Below are 22267 nucleotides of genomic sequence, written 5' to 3'. Positions count from 1 at the left end.
TTGTTTGCGCAGAGACAATACCTTAGACTCATGGGTCTCTAATTACCTGGCTTATACATGATGCCATTCAATGACAAAAGACTACATTTCCTCTCCTCCAGTCATATGGAACCTCCTCAATGGGCGGTGTAGATTTGCCAGCGACTGATAAGAGGTTATCTGTTACCCAAATGCATCTCATCAGACTGATTTAATTAGCTTTGACTTGCTAAGAGACCTAGTGTTTCCCTTTATGCATACATTATGGGACCACAGCCTGAATCCTCCAGCTATATTAACAATCCCTTGCCTTAGTAAATACTATTAGACATAGGAGCAGAATTAGGCCATTTGGCCCATCAATTTTGCTTTGCCATTTGATTATGGCTGATTTATTATCCCTCTCAACATCATTCATTTGCCTACTCCCTGTAATCTTTGACACCCGTGCTAATCAAGAGCCTATCAAATTCCATTTTAAATATACTAAATGACTTGGCTTCCACAGCCTTCTCTGGCCAGGAATTTCACAGATTCACCACACACTGCTAAAAGAAATTTCTCCTCATCTGTCTAAACAGACATCCTTCTATTCCGACGCAGGCACCTTTGGTCCCAGACTCACCATGTCCACTTTATCTAGGCCTTTCAATATTCAGTAGGTTTCAATGAGATCCAACTCATTCTAAACTCTTATGAGTGCAGGCAAAGAACTATCAAATAGTTCCCATACATTAACCATTTCATCCCAGGGATCATTCTCATAAACTTTCTCTGAATCATCTCCAATGCCAGGACATCCTTTCCTAGATATGGAGTCTAAATCACCTCAATACTCCAGATGTGGTCTAACCAATGCCTTATAAAGCACCAACATCACATCCTTGCTTTTATATTCTAGTCCTGTTGAAATGAATGCTAACATTGCATTTGCCTTTCTTACTACTGATTCAACCTGCACATTAATCTTTAGGGAATCTCGTACTTGGACTCCCAAGAGCCCTTCCATCTCTGATTTCAAGACCATAAGACATAGGAGCAGAATTAGGCCATTCGGTCCATCACATCTGCTCATGGGTGATTTAACAACTGACCACATTCTCTTGTTCTGCGGAGTTGCACCATTGCTTTCCTGCAAGCTCCACTATTTCCCTAATTACCCTCTTCCCCTCAATACAATATACAAAATTCTTACAAAATAAAAACTTATAAAATGCTTTAAGGAATTCTTTCATCATGTTCACCAGTGATATTTCATCTGCCCTGTTAACGTGAGTACTCCCACCCTTCTGTACTTCCTATACTCAAGGGCCATAACTAGTTGTTAAAATACTATGTGCAATAATTTGTACACTCCCTACAAAAGTGAAATTTTATGACATTGTTTTGAACCTTGTTTACTTCAATCACATTTATAATGAAAAGAACAAAACACACATTAGCAACCTTGTGCCGGCTGCATATCACAACAAAATGGTTCAGTGTTCACTGTCTCATTACAGCAGGTTGTGGGTCAAATCCCACACAAGATACTGCACTGCCAGGTGGCTGCCTTTCAGATCAGGTATTAAAATAAGAACCCACTTACCCATTCAGTTAGAGATTTTTAAAAAACTCAGATGTGTTGACAGAAGAGCAGGTTGTTCTGCTGGTCCTGGATGATGCTCGTCTGTTAACTAACACTCAAAACATGTAATCCGCTCATTAATGTCAGTGGGACTTCATGAGAGCTTGCTATGTACCAACAGGTTAACATTTTCTAAACTACAGCAATGATTGCACTAGTTATAAAGAAGGTAATTTATCATCAAAAATTACCACATCAATGCATTTCTTTGTAATAACAAGCTAGCAACTGATGGACAAGGTAATTATAAAATGCTCTGCAGCTTTTCTACAATACAGTCAACTTAAACGCAGGATATCATCCATACATTATCAAATTGCAGACAATCTGCAAATGCTGAAAATTTTGATCAAAACACAAGAAATGCTAGAGGAATTCAGCAGGTCAGGCAGCATCTACAGAGGGAAATAAACAGTCAATTGCATTTTGGTTCTGTACAAGTTGAAGGCAAGGTATCAGTCAAAGGACAGAATAGATTCACAATTTGGTAGAAGAAAGTAAAATACAAATCCATTTAAAAACTTGACTGTTTTTATTATAATGTGGGGAAAGCCACTTTATGAGATGCAGAATATTGGTTTAATGTGGAGGGCATCGAATACCGCTGTACACAGGAATCTGTACTTCCTTATATGAAATACAGAAAGTTGGGATTCAGAGACAAGCAGCTATTATAGAAATTTACAGCACATCACAGGTCCTTCAGCCCACAACCTTGTGCCAACCATGTAACCTACTCTAGAAACTACCTAGAATTACCCTAGCACAAAGCCCTCTATTTTTCTAAGCTACATTCACCCAAGAGTCTCTTAAAAGTCCCTATTGTATCCGCCTCCATGCACTCACCACTCTGTATGGAAAAACTTACCCGACATCCCTTCAGAACCTACTTCCAAGCACCTTAAGACTATGCCTCTCTTGTTAGCCACTTCAGCCCTGAGAAGAAGCCTTTAGCCATCCACACAAACAATGTCTCAAATTGGGCAAACCTTCACCACAAAAGGGATAGAGCATAAAAGCAGATATTTTGTAGCTTTGTTTCCTAATTTGAGGGATACTCTTGCATTGGAGGCAATTCAGAAACGTTTAAAAAATGATTCCTGATAAGAAGTGATTGACTTAAGAGGATGGGTTGAGCAGGCTGTTCAAGTTTGAATGAAAGGTGATGAAAGATTTAAGTTAGATGGTACAAGATCTTCCCTTCAAGAAAGAACCTTGACCTGAGCAGCAGAGCTTCAGAATGAAGATTCACTCATTTAAAGGATAGATGGCAATGCCATTAGTGCCACTATCATAACACAGCAAAGTATAATGGAGTAAATTGAAGAGCAACTTCTGGCAAGTTAAACATGGATACCTCTACCAGATGTGGCATCACAATGCAATCAATGGAACCAGGTTGAAGATTTGACCACAATCTCCACAGAAGAGGTCAGTAAAAGTTAGGGCTGCTGCTGCCAGGATTGTGTATTTTTAAAGATTCATTATTACAGAATCACCTCTTTGATTCTGAATATTTAAATTTACAGCTGTGGAATCTCAATCCTTTAGAAAAACATGTTTGTTTTTTTTTGTCTTTCAACTATTTCCTAATTCATTAATTCTAATTTTTATTTTCTGGTCTGTATTTGATTTGGATCTAATTTACGCTTTATACCGAGCCATTTTATGACTTAGTACTTCAAGTACCACTTCAAGTATTCTACAATCTAACTGGTTGATGATTGTTCCCTCAAAAAAAAAAGAAACTCTCCTTACAGGAACTGAGGGTGCTTCTGCATTAGATCAGAAGCTGTATTATAGAACACCACCAGTAAAACACATTATAATGTTTACAGCCAGCCGTAAGCAAGGTGAAAAAACATCTACTGTAAACAAAATCTATGCCAGTTTCATGCTAACATCCAAGTGGCAAAAATATGAGTCATATAATGTAGACCTTGGTGCTCTGCTGCTTACAGCCATGCTCAATACATAAAGAAATCAAGTTGAGCTAACTAACCACATTTGCTTCTCACAGACCGAGTGATTCTCCAGCATGATAGATGGATGAAATTGACAGCTTAACATCTTCAGTCAAGCTCACAACATTCTAAGATGCCATTCTTATTGAGAACTTGGCATGCAAGTTCAAAGATCTGCAAGGATCTGTTCTGGGTCCATTGTTGTCTGTCATCAATATCAAAGATTTGGATGATAATGTGGTAAACTGGATTGGCAAATTTGTAGGTGGCAATAAGATTGGAGGTATGGTGGACAGTGAGTAAGGCAATCAAAGCTTGCAAGCACATTATGGACCAGCTGGAAAAATTGACTGAAAATGTCAGAATTCCCAGAAACCAAATTAGCAAAAAAGCCATAAAGTAACTCAAGAAGGGAGTTAGGAAAGCCTGGAGGGCCATGAAAAGTCCTTGGCAAGTGGGATTAAGATGAATCCCAAGGTATTCTATATGAGCAAGAGGATAACTAGGGGGAGGGTATAACTATAAGTTTATGGGGGTGGGGGGGGAACATTTGTTTGGATGCAGGAGGTGTGGGGAGATCCTTAATGAGTACATTACTTTGGTATTTACCAAGGAGAAGAAGACAAAAGGCAGGGAGATCAGTGCTGAGTGTATTGACATACTAGGACACTTTGAGTTAGAGGAGGCAGTGTTGGGGTGTCTTAAAGAACATCAAGGTGGATAAGTGCCCAGGGCTTGATGGAATAAACCCCAGGTTATTGAGAGAGGCAAGACAGATTGCTGGAGCCTTGACCAACTTCTTTGTGTCTTCTCCAGCCACAGGCGAGGTCAGGAGGACTGGTGGACAGCTGATGCTGTTCCATTAGTCAAGAAGGGAACCAGTGATCACCGTTCCCTCTGAACTGTGTGGGGACATGGCCACGGAGGAACTAAAATGCTCCCGTGCACATAGCCTTTGTTGCTGCAGAGCTAGAAGTTTCCTTTATACAATGTTCATATCATTTTGATGTTATGCTATTAGTTTGAAATGTTAATTTGTGTTAATGAATATAATCCATAGATTTTTAAAATAAACACACCACGTTCACTTTGAAACATTTTAGAGCTTCCATGTATTGACATTGACAGTGTTTCAAGTTACAACACTGTTACTAATTCTAACAAACAAGTCAGTAACTCAATATTAATAAATCACTAATCCATTGAACACTGACACAAAGTTTAAAAGTTTACGATACATGAAAGATTCTCTTTGTACTGTATTTCATTGTATACTTCAATAAATAAAAATGTGATATTTCAATTTTTATAGTGTGCATATTACAAAAATAAACATTAAGTGCCGAGCGGTTTGCTGGCCATGTAAGAGTGTCCTGTTCAGAGCAATGGTTGGTCTGTGTGGGCAGTAAAAAAAACTCAAGGGATCATTACTAGGGATAATCCTAGATAATTATAGGGCAGTGAATTTCACGTCAGTGGTAGGGAAGTTACTGGAGAGGATTCTTATGGATAGGATTTATCAGCATTTGGAAAAAGATGAGCTAATTAGGGACAGCCAGCAAGTTGTGTCTTGCTGCTTTGATTGAGATTTTTGATGAGGTGACGAGAATGTTTGATGAAGGCAGAACTGTCAGTGTTGTCTACATGGATTTTAGTAATGTGTTTGACAAGTGACCTCATGGGAGGCTCATTGTGAATTCACAATTAGTTTGCCTAGAGAAGACAGAGGATTGTGCACAAAGGGACTTACGCTAGCTGAAAATCGGGAATTAATGGAGTTCCACAGGGATCTGTACTGGGATATCTGTTTGTGATGTATATACATGATCAGGATGAAAATGTACTGTAGTTGGGTGGGTTAGCAAATTTCCAGATGATATGAAGATTGGTGGTGTTGTGGATAGTGTAGAAGACTGGCAAAGAATACAGTGGGGTACAGATTAGTTGTAGATATGGGTGGAGGAATGGCAGATTGAGTTTAACCCAGCCAGATGTATTGCACCTTGGTAGATCAAATTCCAAGAAACAATATACTGTTAAGGGCAAAATCCTTAACAGTGTTGATCAGCGGGATCTTGAGGTCCAAGTTTAAAGATCCCTGAAAGTGGCTAACAGGCTGATAAGGTGGTTAAGGCATGAAAGGTTGATTTATTATCTGAGTATTTATACAGTATACAACTCAGATTCATTTTCTCCAGATAGCCATGAAACAAAGAAAACCATGGAAGTCATTCAAAGAAAGACATCAACCCACCCCTGCATTTAAAAAAAAAATCACAAAACCACACCAAACGGCAACAAGAACATCAAACCACAAACCCACAACCCCTTCCCCTGCATAAAAAACAAATCGCACCAAACGACAACAAAAAAAAGGGTGAAACATAAATGCAAAAAAAATAGACAATCAAATTAGTCTGAACAATTTGACAGTTCACAATCCAATTCATAACTTGCAGAACTTCAGGACATTCAACAACAGCATCGGGGGAATGAAAGAGACCACTTGAACGCAGAGGCTTTCCGAGATCCATCACAAACTGACACCTTATCCAGCAGCAGCGAGCAAGCAGGTCGCCAGCACTGACCACTTGCTCACCTCCGCATTTGCCTTGATGCTTCAGTCACCCTCTTCGCTTTAATCGGTGAGAAATGGAGTTGATCATGGACTCGCACCGTCTCTGAACTTCCTTGCCTCGAGTCCACTCACAATCGTCTCATGGAATTTTCTTAGAGGCAGGAAAGTGTTAGATCATTCAATCTCCATACTGCAAGCTGCAGGCTCCAACAGTTCCAGAAATACATTTAAGATAAAAAAAAATGTAGTAAAGTGAACTAAACAGTTCTGTGGACTATTTGGAAGATATTGCCTGAGGAAATGTTATTCACTGGTGCATCTTGACTGGATCTTTATAGACGAGGCACTGAGTTCAAAAGATAGGAAAATATGTTGCAGCTTTATAAAATTCTAGTTGCATACATTTCCAATAACCCAATAGGAAGGATGTTAAGGCATCAGAGAGGGTATAGAGAGGTTTACCAGGATGTTGCCTAGACTAGAGGGCATGTGCCATCAATGAGAGGTTGGACAAACATTGTTGTTTTTTTCTGGAGCAGTGGAAACAGAGGGGACATCTAACAGAGGTTTATAAGATTATGAGAGGCACAGATAGAGTTGACAGACAGTACCTTTTCCCCCAAGGGTTGAAATGTCTAATACCACAGGGCATGCACTTAAGATGAAAGGGGGCAATTTCTAAGGAGGTTATAGGGTTAAGTTTTTATATATACACAGTGGAGAGTGCCTGGAATGTACTACCCTGCAGTGGTGGTAGAGGCAAAAACATTAAAGACTTCTAAGAGATGTTTAGATAGGCACACAAAAGTGAGAAAAATGGAAGCACATGGGCATTGTGTAGGCAGAAGAGATTAGTTAGCCATTTGATTACTAATTTAATGGTTTAGCACAACATTGTGGGCCAAAGGGACAGTTCCTGTGCTGTACTGTCCATGTCCTACATAGACAAGTGAAGTGTTGCACTTTGGGAGGGCAAACCAGGGTAGTACTTACTGAGGAGTGCCGTAGAACAAAGGGATCTGGGACTACAGATCAAGAATTCCATGGAAGTGGTGACAAAGCTAGATAGAGTCGTAAAGTGAGCTTTTGGCACAATGGTTTTCATAAATCAAGAGTATTGAGTACAGGAGTTGAAGTTGTAGAAGATGTTGGTGAGGCCAAATTTGGAGTATTGTGCACAGTTTCCTATCAATAGGAAAGATATCAATAAGATTGAAAGAGTGCAAAGAAGGTTTACAAGGATGTTGCTGGGATTTAGGACCTGAGTTATAGGGAAATGTTGAATAGGTTTGGACTTTACAATTAAAACATACATCTGGAACACATTATGGAAGTAATTGGTAAGATCGCTCAAACACTTACCTCTTCACTTAAGGGTGAGTGCATAACTAGCACATAAAATACTTGCAAATCCATGGGTTTTCTTTTATTTCCTTCAATTAAAAGGAAGCATAGTAAAAACTAACAAAAACCTTTCAAGGTTTCTTCTACTCTCCTTCAAATCAAGCAAGAATGTAGCTAATTGTATTTACACAATGCATTGTCGCCCATGTCCTGAGAGACCATTTTTCCCTCAATGATTTTCAAATTTACATCAGATCTAACACAAGATGAATGATTTAAATCTATTTATTACATGATCCCTCAAATAGTGTAAACACTGAATGAGGAAAAGTCTACATACTAAATTGCATTTTCACTAGACACATTTTAGAAAAAATTACCTCTGTAACATTTATATCTGTACAAGGTAAGTTTGTCTAACAGGTTAATTGGTTCCTTTGCTATCTGTAATTAAATCCTTAAATTATTTTGCAAAATCCCATGAACATTGAACAAAGAGGCAGAAAACAGGATCAAATTAAAAGCAGCGTTTCAATCAGTGCTTAAATTCTCATTTAGTAGGATTTTGATCACAGATTTTAGCTTCAGTAACCATACAAATGATGTAACAATTACAATTTCCATCAACATACTCAAGTTATAACTGTTCTTCTTGACAAAACAAGCTTATTGAAGATTTACAAATACAGAATGCAAAAGGAAAATACTTGGAATCAGTCAAATGACTCCAGCAGAGGCCTAAACAAAACAAAAAAAAACAGTTAGCGATGTTTTATCTGGAGAAAACACTACTTGCTGAATACTACAGTAATTTATAACTGACACATTAATATCATAATATTGAATGACAAACTTATCATATTATAAAGATGATTATCTATCCATATTGCAGATCAGGTGTGATTAAGGAAGCTACAACACAGCTTGCCATCTACTAGAAACTCAAAATCTGTTAAAAGATTATTGTTAATATTTGTGCAGGTCTGAAAATAGAAAAGCAAATGCACTATCTTGTGGTCTTTTTTTCTTAAAGAGATGATACTAATGCTCTGATCGTGTAGTCATCAAAATATTACAATCATTTTAATTATGTTCCTGTCATAGACTACTGCCTGAACCACTCACTGTAGATTACTCACTATACATGGAGATCAGCTCTTCAATGTTCTGCCAGCCTATTTCCTTGCACCTAGCCGTTCAAAAGGTTCATGAGAGTTATAATATTGTGCTGAAGGTGCACCGTAGAGAGCAAATAATAAAATATCACTTTCAAGTGACTTGTCACAATTTCCACATGGTTGACTGTCTTTTCATGTCATACTAGGCACTTTGCTACAAAAAGAAAATCACAAGTTACAAAAATGTATATTGAACATAGAAGATTACAAAAATGTTAATGGTGAACTCCAGTTATTTTTTTAAGCAAGTCATAAGCATTTATATTTAAAGTTTTAGTCATTGCTTATTGATTGGTAGTAAAATGGGAAGGCAAGAAATGCTAAAAATACAACAGGTGGAGATTTTAATCATGTCTCAAGTTTCCCTTCAGAATTGCTGGCTTGATAAGCATTTTCAGAATCTGTAGTTGTCTTTTTTGTTGCTTATTACAAAGTATACTACATAGCTCAAAATTCTCCTTCTGGGTGAAAACATTGACACATTTATTGGCTAAACATCAATTTTTTAAAAAAAATACACATTTTGTTTTAAGATGGGGATATGACGGGCTTTTCCTCCCAATGTCTGAATGGAAGACATTGCAACGCCAGTACTGTATTGATGTGCACAAGAACATTTTCAATCCCCCCCCACTCATTATGGAATCACTTTCAGCCTCCAATGTTGTGTCAAGCAGGACTGTAGTTAACCATTTCGGTTTTTCAGTAATGACTCCATGATAAACGTTAAGAGTCACTATGAGCAACAGAGGTGGGATTGAAGTGATTAAACATCTGGCTGCATTTATTTACACACAGAGGCTGACATCTAACCTGGTTCAGAATCACTGCTAGATGAGGTACTAGAGTCACTGCTGCTGCTGTCACTTTCAGAGTCTGAGGAACTGCTGCTCTCACTTAATCTGGAAAATCCACCTGTTTCTTCTGCCGGATCATTCTTTTGAGCTGTTAAAAATAGTAAAAGCATACTGAATTCAAATATGAAAGGCCTGAGCAGAATAGTATCACTGCATTTGTATACCAAGTACATACATATTTTTGCTTGCTTCTTTCCAGAATTCAGATGTCCGGTCATATCCTGTAATCTTTTCTCTAGCTCTTGTTTTCTTTCCAATTGAATTTCTTCCTTAGATCTTCCTGGTGCTTTCTTTGCTGCACAACACAACACAACACCATCAAAGAAATAAAAAGGAAAATAAACTACCCACCATTCTAAATAAGAAAATTACACACGAGAATTTAATACTCACAACCAAGACTTTTTTGTTTCTTTCTTAGACATGCCATAACATATCTTTCCAGTTCTCTTAGTGTTGATGGTTTTAAAGTTTCAAAGTCAATTTCTATTTCATCTGGATCAGAGTCTCTCAAGGATAGTTCCTTTGACTGTATTATGTGGACAACACGCCCCAGTCTGTCACCAGGAAGCTTATTTACATCAAGACTCAGTTGCCTCTTTTCATCATAAGTCATTGGCTTAGCATTATCCTCTTCTTCTGAATCACACAAAACAGGAGCACTCTGCTTCATTTTCTTTGACTGCCTGTATAATTAAGTACATTCACTAGCAAAGTTAGCAGCTTTAAATAGTTCTACTCAACATTTCAGCTAGAAATATTTAGTACATAGTGTAGTGGTTAGTACAACGCTTTACACTACAGGTGATCCAGGTTCAACTCCTACCGCTGTCTGGAAGGAGTTTGGATGTTTTCCCCATGACTGTGTAGGCTTCCTCCGTGTGTTCCAGATCCTGCTGGGTGCCCCAGTTTCCTCCCAAGTTCAAAAAATGTACCAGTTGGTAGGTTAATTGGTCATTGTAAATTGTCCTCTGATTAGGCTAGGGTTAAAATTGGTGGATTGCTGGGTGGCATGGCTTGAGGAGCTGTAAAGGCCTATTCCATGCTGTATCTCAATAATAAAAGGAGGAGGAAGAGAATTTCGTGCTATTATAGGAAAGATGTGGCTAAATTGGAAAAGATTAGAAAAGATTTATGATGTTGTGGTCAGGATTACAGGGCTTGCATTAGACAAATGAAGGGCAATCTTGAGAAATATTTGAAATTAGGAGAGGCAAAAAGTGGACAGTAACATTATTTTCTCTCCTGAGTGGAGAGTCCAAAACTAGGTAGCACAGCTTTAAAGTGAACATAGAACAGTATAGCCCAAGAAAAATAGAAGGTAATTGGCTGTGTACGAGGGCAGTATAGTCCTATTATTTCAGCTTCTACAACCAGCCCCAACAGCCAGTTCCAGGCATCCAGGCCGAGTTCAGTTCAACATTTAAAGTAAGCTTATCAAAGTATGCATAGGTCATCATATAGTTCCTTATTAAGTTGGCAGTGGCAACCTACAGCAAAGCTTTCGGGCAGCTCACAAAATTACTAGATACTTCATTAAATATATTTCCTCTGAACTGCGATCATTGCAGTCTATAAGGGACGTACTTTTGAACTGTCTGAACAAACTGGTGATTTTGCGATTTCCTGGGAAATTTGGTGAACTAGACTCTTGAAAATGCAAGTATGGCAGTGGCAGCCATCACTGGGGGTGGACACTGTATTGAGGCCTGACAGCAGAAGACAAACCTGTCCTCGGTTCCATTACTCTGCACCGATTAAAGTCACCAGGCTGAAAGCAGAAGTTTTAAAATCTGCCTGCAGTTGACTAGTCTCCCTCTTTTCTCGCTGCTACAATCAGATGGGAAATGCAGGTGCCGTGGATCCCACACAGCCAGGTTCGGAAGCAGCTATTGGCCTGCATCCATCAGGCTCCTGGACCGGCTTCATGCGACTCCGTGCTGAACTATCTCTACAGCCATGGACTCACTTTCGGGGACACTGGAGTTTATGTTCTATGCGTTATTTTAGTATTTTTAAAAAAATTATTTGCATGACTTTTCCTCTTTTGCACATTGAATGTGTGGTGGTCTCTTGTGTGTTTTCTTGTGGATTGTATTTCTTTGTTTTCTGGCTACCTGCAAGAAGATGAATCTGAAGATTTTATATGGTATATGTACTTTGATACTTAAATGTTGAGCTTTGAGATTAATTTTCTTGCAGTCATCTACAGGGAATTTTTTTTTTAAAAAACACAAAAACTATATGTAAACAAACCACCAATGAGCAAAAGACAAACTGCACAAACAAAAATAATAGATAACGTGAGTTGTAAAGAGTTCTTTAAAGTGAATCTGTCAATTGTAATATCAGTTCAGAGTAATGGTGAGTGAAATTATCTGCACTGGTTCAGGAGCTTGATTGTAGTAGGATAATAACTGCTCTCAGGAGGGGAAAATTTTAAGAGCACTGAGCAGCAGCATTTTCCCATACAGAGGGTGATGAGTATATGGAATGAGCTGCCCAAAGAAGTGGTTGAGACAGGTACAATAGTATTATTTAAGATACCCAAGACATGCCTTCTTCACACTATTACCATCAGAATGGAGGTACAGAAGCCTGAAGGCACACACTCAGCGGTTCAGGAACAGCTTCTTTCCCTCTGCCATCTGATTTCTGAATGGACAATGTACCCTTGGACACTATCTCACTACCTTTTAAATTTTTTTGAACTGCTTTTTTAAAAAACTTAACCATTACATATATACAGTATATACACACTTAATGCAACTCCATTCTTTCCCTATTTATCAAGTATTTCATTGTACTGTTGCTGTAAAGTTAACAAGTTTCACAACATACGGCGATGACACTAAACCGGATTCTGAAGATCTATATTCTGCTGCGTTCTTTGGAAGTCCTACACAATATTCACAACTCTACCAATCTTTATGTTAACAAACTTACTAACCCACCCTTCTACATTTTCATTCCAGTCATTTTATACAGTATATCAAAAACTACAAAGGCCCCAAGTATTGTTTCCTTTTGATTAAGATGCATAAACTTAAGATATAACGCTTCACATCTAAAGGATAATTAAATGCCTTTTGATAATCACTTAAAATATGACAGATGCAACCTGCTTAACAGTGCTCAAGATGACGAATGTTATATAGTCTGTAATTGAAAGCAATGTAATTTACAACAAAATTGCCAGTAGAATTCTTCCAGAAAAATATCTCAGTAACCAGAACACTGAAATTAGAGTATTACAATTCAGATCTTTGTTCTTCTCCTTTTAACCTGTTTCAACAGTTACTGGAGCAGCAATGTAATGTCACTTCTTTGACTTCATATATTTCTTGTACAATGGCTTAACTTCATGACAAAGAGGAAAAAATAGTGAACTTTTGCACAATAAACAAATTAAATGTAAATATAATCTGGATAGAAAATGGAATAAAGAAAAGCAATTGAAAATGGATCGAGAGGGAATAAGGGACAAAGGAAAGAAAATGCCCAGGGTCCCTGCAGCTGTCACCCATCATCATCAACTCCCACCACCCAGGTAATGCTTTCTTCTCACTGCTGCCATCAGAAAGGTGGTGCAGGAGCCACAGGACTCTCACGACCAGGATCAGGAACATTTATTACTGTCCAACCATCAGGGTCCTGAACCAGACGGAATAGCTTCACTTACCCCATTGACTGAACTGTTCCCACATGTTCTTGACACTTAGTGTATATTATTTCCTTTTCTCCCCCCTTTCTTTTTGCATTAGCACAGTTTGTCATCTTTTGTACACTGGCTGCCTGCCCTGGTGGTGCAGTCTTTCATTGATTCTATTATAGCTATCGGATTATTTACTTTGTAAGTATACCCACGAGAAAATGAATCTCAGGGTTATACATGGTATCATATATGTACTTTGATAATAAATTTACTTTGAACTTTTTCAAAATGTTGCAAACTAACAAGAAGAGATCGTTGATATTTCAAGAGTCAGTGTTGGGGTGGGTTATAAGCAGCACAGATGTACTGGCCATCATATATTGTACTATAGAGCTCCAGATAAATGTGCTATAACATTTGTAATATTTGAAATACAGGACCAAGGTTCACATATTTTATGTTTACTGAATTTTTTTTTAAAAAGTGATTTAAAAGAAGGTTGGTCAACATTTTCATTTTATCATCAAATATTAGTGAATGTTGAGTAGAGAATAATTTGCAGTCTCACCACAACAGAGTGGCTCCCAAGACTGTGGAGTACAAGAAAACCTCTGTTCATGTGAGATATATCTGTAATGTTACATTTCTCAGTCACCATATTCGGTGAGCTCTTAAATAATTCCAGCACTTCTGTCTGCAGCAGTGCTTGGGAACTTTCCTATTCTGTATTAAATTAAAAAGCCCTGTTCCCTGGAATGGATGAGTGCAAGCAGAGGAACACAAGGGGGAAAAATGTATTAAAAGTTGACAGTACCGGCTTTCCAAAGTAGCTTTATTAAATTTCTTTTTCTGCGATTGCTTGGATTGTATTTTCTTCCATTCCAAATTTTTAGATTTATTTTTATCTTTTTTCTTCTTTTCCTTTCTGTCTTTGCTTTTTTTCTTCAACTTAGAGAGTGGAATCCGTGTTAATGCTGCAAGCTGCTCATGTACTGCTTTCAACTGGAAGAAATAATAGACTTAATCATAATATTGACAGACTCTTGATAAGGTGAATTTATATTCACAGGAGGGATTACTGAAGCTTTTTTGTAAACTTGCTTTAGTGTCTCAATTAACTAACGTAATTTCCTATAAATACATGCACTAATAAAACTTTACTTCAACATGCCCAAGATGTTCCAGTGTGATACCCACAACCTCCATTCTTCAGGCATCAACCCCATATCTGAGTGGCCTTGGAAGTCTGAAACCAGAAATTGCATCATTTCTATTCTTACACACTTCAGGAACCCAGGATCGACCCCATCCAGACCAGGTGATATCTCAAACATAACACAATCACCCCTTATAGTACTTTAGATATAGCTCCTCCAAGTATTGTACCAGAGTTTTTAAATACATGTTGCTACCTTCCTCCATGTTTATTACTACTCATTTAACCACATTGTAAACAGAACTATTATGTCTTTTGTTTGAACCTGTTGTCTACTTTGCTATTTATTTCATGAGTATTGTATGCAGAAATAGAACAGGAAAATTGTAAAACTTTACAAATTCATTGCTGATATAGTCAATTATTACACTAAATTATTGTACTAAATTTATTTACATTTGCAGCTCAGTAATCAAATAATTCATGCATTGTACCAAATGTACACAAAACACATTCCAGCTGATAACATCTCAAGATCTACACCACCATGTCTGATTTCCTATGTTTCTAACTTATCAGTTCAAACACTATACAAACTTCAGTCCTCTGTATCTGTCCTTTAATGCTTAATCTAATTTGGTAGCACTTGGGAAACAAAATAAAATAGTCAGAAAAGGTAGAAGAGCTTCATATTTTAAAAGTGTGTACAAGAACTAAAACGCAGATTCAAGGCAGAAAATTACCAAGGAAGAAAAACAAATCTAATTACGAGTTTTTCCTTAAATATTAATTTTCACAGTAATATTATAGATCTATATTTGTAATGAGAGCAAATTGCTTCAGTAGACGATTTTATTTCCTCCATTTACCTTCATCCCAACTCTATTTATTATAATCAAGAATTGGTGCTCTAGGAAAACTCATGTCAAAATTCCTTAATAATTATTCTATCATCTTCTTAGTGCTGCTGTTTGTTTCATTAGGAGGCAGACAGCCATTAATCAAATCCTATGATAATACCCAAAAGACAATGTTAAAGAATCTAAATCTAATTCAAATAACTGCAAGATTAATAGCTTATTTATTGGAAACAAAGTGGACAGTTTTAATTATCTGTTATTTAACTCTTGCCCATATTCAAAGTACAGTTATTATCAAAGTACGTACTGTATACAGTATACAATTCTGACATTTGTCTTCCCACAGACAGCCACAAAATAAAGAAACACCATGGAATCTGTTCAAAGAAAATGTCAAACATCCAACATGCGAAAAAAAACAAGTCACACTAACAGCAAAAAAAAACTACAAAAGGAATTAGCTGTTGAAATCTGCATCATCAACAAATTTCATGCCCTAAATCTCAAACCAAGGAAGTGGAGTACTGCATAGCTTACAAGCACATCATCATAGAGTAATGCATTATAGAAACAGGCCCTTCAGCACAACTGGTCCATGGTGACCAGGGTGCCTGTCTAAACCAGTCTTATTTGCCTACGCTTGGCCCTTATCCCACTAAACCTTTCTGCGGATCTGTCCAAGTCTCTTTTGCATGATGTTAAATTACCTGCCTCAAACACTTCATCTGGTAGCTCATTCCAAACCTTTCCCCTTTCACCTTAACCTATGCCTTCAAGTGCTCAATTCTCCAGCCTTGGGAAAGAATGTAATACAGCGCTGAATAACATAATACAAGAAATAGGAGCAGGAGTAGGCCATCTGGCCCGTGAAGCCTGCTCCATCAGTCAATAAGATCATGGCTGATCTGGCCATGGACTCATCTCCACCTACCTGCCTTTTCCCCATAACCCTCAATTCCCCTACTATGTAAAAACCTATCCAACCTTGTCTTAAACATATTTACTGAGGTCGCCTCCACTGCTTCATTGGGCAGAGAATTCCACAGATTCACATCTCGCTGGGGAAAAGCAATTCCTCATCTCTGTCCTAAATCTACTCCCCCAAATCTTGAGGCTATGGCCCCTAGTTCTAGTCTCACCTACCAGTGGAAACAACTATCTTATCCTTTTCATAATTTTATGTTTCTATGAGATCTCCTGTCATTCTTTTGAATAAAGCCCCTTGGTTTAACTTGTCTATACTGACAACTAAGCTAGTCCCATTTGCCCCCAGCGAGCCAATAAGCTTTGAAATCAGGGGTTCCCAACTTCTTATGCAATGAAGGTCAGTTAACCCCAGACTGTGAACCCCGGCTCTAAATATGCAAATGGGAAAAAGAATGAGTGAAATAAGTGGCACAAAGATGAGAAATTTTTAATTAAAACCTTTTAACAGTAGTCGAAACACTTCTTTCTTTACCTGATCTTCAAGCTGAGCAAGGCGCCTCTTCTGTTCTTTAGCTGAGCTTTCAGAGCTACTTTCAGAGGAACTCCCACTGCTACTTTCACTTGATGATTCAGCGATACGAGTTGTAGATTGTGCCAAAACTGTACTTTTTACAGGATTCTTACATATTTTTGCAAAAAGCATCTCAAAAACATCCTATATGAGAATGAATGGGTGGGGTAAGGGGAAGCAGGAGAGAGAGAGAGAGAGAGAGATAGAAAGAGGACATGACAAAGCTCTCTACAGCAGCTTATCTACTCATTCCATACAGATCAGCAAATTTAAAGTAACCCCATTGATGAAATTAACAATTAGAACTCAAGCCTTTCACCAGACTAGTATTCTTCAGTACATAAATCTCGATTAAAGCACATTTTGTGGACATGATTATAAAGCAAAACAACTGAGCACATAGTAATAATTAGATAGAAAGCTTCAAGTTCATGTGAACCAAAATCTTATCAGCAACTCAAATAAGTGCATCTCTAGTGAAACAGTTGACCACAATTCACTCATATATCAGAAATACTATGTTCTTGATATTAACTTACAATGTGTGGCTACACATTTTAAATCAAGTTTCTTAATTTGTTCAGCTTTAATACTGCAGTGTTTTCAATTTACTGGTTGATCCTGTTACACAGAGGGGCCTTATGATGAAATTCAGTTGTAGATTGGGCTCAGCACATGGGGAGATGCCAAACAGACTTTGCATCAAGAGATACAAAAAAGAGTGCAAGGACAATATAACATCCCCACCCCCCACCTTTTGTCATGCCTTTATTTCCTCTGTTTAGAAACTTTTAATGAGGGGTTTTCCTTCTACAGAAAAGTAAGCACTTGGTTTGGATTTGCTTGTAAGGAAGGCAATTGGCAGCTGTTGTTCCCTGATGTCTTCCTAGCCGGGTGGAACTGGAGTGCAGATAGCTTTACAGTGAGGAGAGAAACCAGCATGAGCATGTCTGTGGGTGCACAAGACTGAACATAGTAAAACGTGTATTACCTCTTACAACTTGATTACCAACAGCTTCTCCCCCTCTGTCATCAGATTTCTGAATAGACAATGAACCCATGAACACTACCTCATTATATTTGCCTCGCTTTTTACACTATTTATGCACCTAAGTTCAAAGTAACTTCATTATCAAAGTATATATATGTCTCCCTGAGATTCATTTTCTTACAGTCATACTCAATAAATCCAATAACTATAATAGAATCAAAGAAAGACTGCACTAACAGGATGGACAGCCAGTGCAAAAGACAACAAATTGCAGATGAAAAAAAATCCAAAAATAATTTTAAAAGACCAATAAAAGTCGAGAACATGAGATGAAGTCTTTGAAAATGAGTCATTGGTTTGTGGGAACAGTTGTGATGGGGCAAGTGAAGTTGAGTGAAGTTAACTCCTCTGGTTCAAGAGTCTGGTGGTTGAGAGGTAATAACTGTTCCTGAACTTGATGGTGTGAGTTCCGAGGCTCCTGTACCTTCTTCCTGATGGCAGCAGCACAAAGACAGCACGTCCTGAATGGTGTGGATCTTTGATGATGGATGCTGCTTTCCTGTGTCAATGCTCCATGTAGGTGTGTTCAATGATGGGCAGGCCTTTACTCTTGATGGACTGGGTCATGTACACTACTTTTTGTAGGACATTGGTGTTTCCATACCAGTCAATGCGCTCTCCACCACACATCTATAGAAGTTTATCAAAGCTTTAGATGTCATGCTGAATCTTCACAGACTCCTAGGGAAGGTGCTGTTGTGCTTTATTCATAATTGCTCTTGTGTGCTGGGCCCAGGACAGGTCCTCTGAAATGATAACACTGAGGGATTTAAAGTTGCTGACCCTATCCACCTCTGACCCCCTGATGAGGACTGGCTCATGAACCTCTGGTTTCTTCCTCCTGAAGCCAATAATCACCTCCTTGATGCTGCTGACAATGAGTCAGTGGTTGCTGGTGTGTCACCGCTCAGCCAAGTTTTCATTCTCCTTCCTATATGTTGATTTGTCACCACCTTTGTTTCTGCCAATGACAGTGGTGTCATCAGCAAACTTGAATTATGGCATCAGAGCTGTGCTTAGCCACAGGACTAAGCACAGAGCCTTGCAGTGCACCTGTGCTGACGGAGATTGTGGAGGGGTCTGTAAGCGAGGAAATAGAGGGTCCAATTGCACAAGGAGGTATCGAGGCCAAGGTCTTGAAGCTTTTAAATTAATTTTGAAGGGATTGCCGTCCAGATGTTCCAGGGTTGAGTGAAGAGCCAATAAAATAACATCTTTTGAGGACCTGTTGTGCTGGTAGGCAAATTGCAGCAGATCCAAGTTGCTTCTCAGGCAAGAGTTGATTAGGATTCATCACCAACCTCTCAAAAAACTTCATCCCTGTGGGTGCAAGTGCTGCTGGATGATAGCCATTCAGACAGGTTACCAAGTTCTTCTTGGGCACCAGCATAGTTGAAGCCTGCTTAAAGCAGGTGAATACCTCAGAGTGTCAGTGAGAGGTTAAAGTGAACACTCCAGCCAGTTGATCAGCATGGGCTTTCTTTACTACTTGGTTAAGTACCCCAAATTGGCCAGATGCTTTCTGTGGGTTCACCCTCCTGAAGGATGCTCTCACATTGGTCTCAGAGACTGAAATCACAGAGTCATCGGGGACCGTGGGAGTTCATGATAGTTTCTCCATGTTTTGATGGTCAAAGCCAGCATAGAATGCATTGAGCTCAACTGGAAGTAAAGCACTGTTGTCACCCATGTCACTTATTTTCACTTTATAAGAGGTGATGGCATTCAAGCCCTGTCACAGATATCAAGCATCCTTCATTGGTTCAACTTTAGTCTGGAATTATCACCTCCCCATGCGATTGCTTTCCTGAGATCGTACTTGGACCTCTTATAACTTTCGTGGTCACCAGACCCAAATGCCTCTGATTTGAATCTCAGCATATTGTGGATCTCATGGTTCATCCAAGGCTTCTGGTTGGGGAAGATGCTGAATGATTTTGTGGGGACACACTCATCTACAACTGTTTTTATAAAGTCAGTAACAACTGTGGTGTATTCATTGAGATCCAGAGACGAGTTTTTAAACATGGCCCAATCCACTGACCTGAAGCAATCCTGTAGTCGATCCTTTGCCTCCTGCGACTGTGTCTTTGTTGTCCTAAACTCTAGAGCCTTGCTCTTCAGCCTCTGCTTGTGTACAGGCAGGACAGCCAAGTGATCAGATTTATCAAAATGCAGTCTGGGTATGGAACAGCAGGCATCCCTCATCATAGTATAGCAGTGGTCTGGTGTGTTGGGACCTTTAGCACTACAGGTTTTATGCTGAAGGTAATTACACAGGAATTTATTCAAATAAATCTGATTGAAATCCCCAACTGTGATATGAAATGTGTCGGGGTGGACTGTTACTTGTTTGGTGACAGCATCATACAGTATCTCAAGCGCTGAATTATAGGCACTTGGTGGTGGTATGCAAACTGCGGTGAAGATCAAGGAGAACTCTCTCGAGGTATAATTATTCCACTGCCAGCATAACTACAATATTTCATATTGTGTATTGCAGCTGCAAAACAAATTTCACAACATATGCCAGTGATACTAAACCCGATTCTAATTCTCAATTTGAGTACAGCGTGTCAATCCCAAGGGAAGATGAATCAAGGCAACAGGTTGTCTTTGACCAGCATGTGTATGTCTCCTATCCCCACATATAGCAGATGAATATATGTCATCAAGCAGGGGAGTAGAAAACTGCAAGAAAATCCATAAGAGTTAAAATTCACTCCTTCTGTATCAGAAGAGCTGGAAATGGACACCAGAGATTGGATGAAGTAGATTTTTAATAAAGTGATGGGCCTTGAACAAAGAAAGATCACACAGAAGAGGAACTATTTTCTAGTGAGGCGGTCATTTTCCAAGATTGAGATAAATACTACACTTTCCAAATCCCCGGGTAATAACTAGGTTCCGTTTCTACAGATGTTCATATGTTAGAAAATATCCAAAAATCACTCAATATGGCAATCATAACTCAATAGTATCTAATGAATGACATCAAAAGTGCCAGACTGATAAGAGAATGAGACAGCACGAGTACTAATTACACTGGTCATAGGAATTAGTGAATGTACGTACTTTGGACATGAATGTTATAATATTATGGGAGCTCCTTTGTATATAGGGGTGTCCATATGTCTGACGTTCATAGCCCAGGAGTGGCTTGTAAGTATTTCAGCTTTGAGATACTGGCATTAAACTTCAATTCATCTGCTGGTCAAAACAAAAGATCAAAAAGATGGAAAAAAAAAACAAGTTAATATTTCAGGTTTAGTACTAGGAAATAAAGAAAAAGTTAGCTTTCAATAGCAGAGTTGGTAAGGGAAGTATATGAAGAAAAGAAATACCTTGAATGTGTGAGACCTAATGTATTATTAGTAGAATTTACCAGTTAGGATCAGATTATGCAACATTATCAGTGTGATTTGCTGATAATAACAAGGCTGTGGAACATATCCAAATTATAGAATATAACTAAATTGTGTAATGGATACATTTTACTCTTACCTGAAGTTTTCGGGCCATAGCTACCACTTCATGGTCTGGTGGATTATACTTGTAACAGTTCAAAAACATTAATCTCATGTCTGCTGCAAACTCTTCTCGATCTTTGTATTCTTGATTGCCCAATTTTCTCTTAGAAGATGGAAAAACAAAACCATCAGAAAATCAAGTGTAGTAAAAGTTTAGTTACCAATATCCTAATTTAATCAGAATCATCACAGATTTGAATACACATTTTTCATGACTGAAGAATGCAATTCCATACCCACCTGACAGATTCATGTACGATGACTTGATGCAATGGAGTGTATGGCATTTACAGAAAGCGCAGAGCACTATCCCTGTGAGTGAATATTTTGATTCATTTATAGGAATATTTTGGGCACATTTTTAAATCTATAGTTTTGAGTTCAAATCCAAAAAAATCAAAAGGCCAAGAAATCGTGTACATGGATTGAGTAACTGAAATAATACAGCAGAAAAGGTCAATTAACAAGTGTAGATGTACACCCAAGCATGATGGAAAAAACAAATACAAATCCTCATTAATGAGGGACCACAGAATAACAAGAAATGAATTAATCTGGACCAGATAAAAAAGTCTACTGGAGGAATAGCAGGTCAAGCAGCAACTGTGGGGTGACAGCAATGGGGTAAGGAAGTTTTGGCTTTTCAGATTTTGTCCTGAATCAGGACTGAGTTTGAAGACAGAAGGGAGCGAACTTAAAGAACAGAGGGAAGACTGAAATAGAAGCCAGCAGGTGATTGGAGGGCTGAGGAGGGGTGAAGAGTAATGGGCAGATGAGAGAGTGGGAGAGGTGGAGTTGGGAGACTGAGCAGGCAAGTGACAAGTTTCTCTCATTTCTCGGTAAATTTGCATTATTGATTTCAGTTATCAACAGATAGTTAAACTCTTGGAAATACATTGTGGTATGTGAACACAGTAACTTTTCAAATTGCTTTGTTAATTTTTAATTGCTAGTATTTCTGGCAACTCTACAATTACCCTCCTCTATTAT

At 38.4% G+C, this 22267-nt stretch overlaps 1 protein-coding gene across 1 annotated transcript in view; it reads right to left on the bottom strand.

Moving 5' to 3' along the window:
• The window catches only part of LOC132402351 (bromodomain-containing protein 3-like), a 101528-nt gene that overhangs the window by 28226 nt on the left and 51035 nt on the right, over positions 1-22267 (bottom strand). Inside the window, exons 7-12 of the mRNA XM_059985230.1 lie at positions 21252-21380; positions 16658-16840; positions 13997-14184; positions 9921-10213; positions 9703-9822; positions 9484-9615 (exon numbers count right to left, since the gene is read on the bottom strand). Of these exons, the coding sequence (XP_059841213.1) occupies positions 9484-9615; positions 9703-9822; positions 9921-10213; positions 13997-14184; positions 16658-16840; positions 21252-21380 (1045 nt within the window). The remainder of the gene's footprint in view (positions 1-9483; positions 9616-9702; positions 9823-9920; positions 10214-13996; positions 14185-16657; positions 16841-21251; positions 21381-22267) is intronic.

This window comes from Hypanus sabinus, chromosome 11, assembly GCF_030144855.1.
Source record: "Hypanus sabinus isolate sHypSab1 chromosome 11, sHypSab1.hap1, whole genome shotgun sequence".
In the NCBI taxonomy this organism is placed as follows: Eukaryota; Metazoa; Chordata; class Chondrichthyes; order Myliobatiformes; family Dasyatidae; genus Hypanus; species Hypanus sabinus.
The sequence above is the reverse complement of the archived record's forward strand: the minus strand, read 5'-3'. Positions and strand labels throughout refer to the sequence as shown.